Source organism: Lepidothrix coronata, unplaced genomic scaffold (assembly GCF_001604755.1).
Source record: "Lepidothrix coronata isolate B3197 unplaced genomic scaffold, Lepidothrix_coronata-1.0 Scaffold430, whole genome shotgun sequence".
Lineage (NCBI taxonomy): Eukaryota > Metazoa > Chordata > Aves > Passeriformes > Pipridae > Lepidothrix > Lepidothrix coronata.
The window spans coordinates 71560-73394 of NW_016690610.1; the positions used below are offsets into that span (position 1 = coordinate 71560).

General features: G+C 63.3%; 1 protein-coding gene across 1 annotated transcript in view; it reads right to left on the minus strand.

The window, feature by feature from the left end:
• The window catches only part of IDH3B (isocitrate dehydrogenase 3 (NAD(+)) beta), a 10626-nt gene extending 8942 nt beyond the window's left edge, over window positions 1-1684 (minus strand). The window contains exons 1-2 of the mRNA XM_017839518.1: window positions 1586-1684; window positions 816-936 (exon numbers count right to left, since the gene is read on the minus strand). Of these exons, the coding sequence (XP_017695007.1) occupies window positions 816-936; window positions 1586-1645 (181 nt within the window). The 5' untranslated portion in view covers window positions 1646-1684. The remainder of the gene's footprint in view (window positions 1-815; window positions 937-1585) is intronic.
• Window positions 1685-1835: the final 151 nt, after the last annotated feature.

A 1835-nucleotide genomic window follows, 5' to 3' on the forward strand; every position in this document is an offset into this window, starting at 1 on the left:
ATGGGGCAGGATGAGGATATGGGGCAGGATGAGGATATGGGGCAGGACAAGGACACGGAGCAGGATGAGGATATGGGGCAGGATGAGGATATGGGGCAGGATGAGGATATGGGGCAGGACAAGGATATGGGGCAGGACGAGGATATGGGGCAGGACAAGGACATGGAGCAGGATGAGGACATGAAGGAGGATGAGCACATGGGGCAGGATGAGCACAAAGGGCAGGATGAGCACAAAGGGCAGGATGAACACAAAGGGCAGGATGAGCACAAAGGGCAGGATGAGCACACGGGGTAGGATGAACACATGGGGCAGGATGAGCACAAAGGGCAGGATGAGCACATGGGGCAGGACAAGGACATGGGGCAGGATGAGCACAAAGGGCAGGATGAACACAAAGGGCAGGATGAACACATGGAGCAGGATGAGCACATGGGGCAGGAGGAGCACAAAGGGCAGGATGAACACATGGAGCAGGACAAGGACATGGAGCAGGATGAACACATGGAGCAGGATGAGGACATGGGGCAGGATGAGCACAAAGGGCAGGACAAGGACATGGAGCAGGATGAACACACGGAACAGGATAAGGACACGGGGCAGGATGAGCACACGGAGCACAGGGACATGCCCTGCCCCAGGGGCAGTGAGGGGGGGCCCGGGGGGCTCCAGCAGCCCCTCAGCCAGGGGTGGAGGCCAAGCTCCTGGACACAGAGCCCCCCGACCCCCTGGGCTGCCCTGGGGGCTCTGGGTTCCCAGCAGGAGCTGGGCTGGGCCCGCGGGAGGGGTGCCAGGTGTGCCCGGGCACAGCTCACCTATGAGGGCCACCTTGCTCTCCTTCATGGAGTCCACGACGCGGTCCAGCTTCTCCTCGGACGCCGTGTTCTGCACCTCGCTCAGGTGGTGCTCGTCGAACACCACGGGGACACTGGCAGCCTGGCACAGGGAGGGAGTCACCGGGACCCCTGGGGACGTGGCACTGCCCGGGACAGGGGGGTCCGGCAGCCCTGACCCAGCCAGGGCCCTGCTCAGGGAACTGGGATCACGGAAAGCTGACCCCGGACCTCGGGGTCGCTTCAGTGGAGCAGTGACACTGATAAAATCGTGGAATATTTAGGGTGGGAAATACCCCTGAGACGCCCCCAGCACTGCCAAGGCCACCCCTGACCGTGTCCCCAAGTGCCACATGCACAGGGTGTTAAATCCCCCCGGGGATGGGGACTCCCCCCACCCTGGGCAGCTGTGCCAGGGCTGGACAGCCCTTTCCAGGGGGAATTTCCCCAGTATCCAACCTGGTGACCACCCCATGCCATGGGCAGCCTGTACCAGGGCTGGAGAGCCCTTTCCAGGAGGAATTTTCCAGGAAGGAGTTTTCCAGCTGTGTAACCGCTATGGTGCCCCTTGGCTGTGCCCATGGCAGGGCAGGACTCGTGTGACAGACAAGGGACTGCTCCCGAGTGCCCCCGAGCTCGGCAGGGAGGACACAGGGCCCAGGACACCCAGGGACGCCGGGCAGTGCCAGCCCTGCCCCGGGGACAGCAGGAGGGGCTGTGGGGCCGGGCTCTGTCCCGGGCAGGGTCCTTACCTTGAACACCTCCTTGACCGCGTGCATGAGCTCCGGGCCCACTCCATCCCCCGGGAGCATCGTCACCTGGAATGTGCCCTCGGCCTTGGCATTCTGGGACTGCGGGGACACGGGGGGGTCAGGGCCAGAGGGTCACCTGCACCAGGGGCAGAACGTCCCCCCCACAGCACACATCTGCTGTGGGCACAGGGACACCGAGCTCACAGGGCTCGGGGGTCTTACAGCATCATGGAATGCTGGGGTGGAAAAG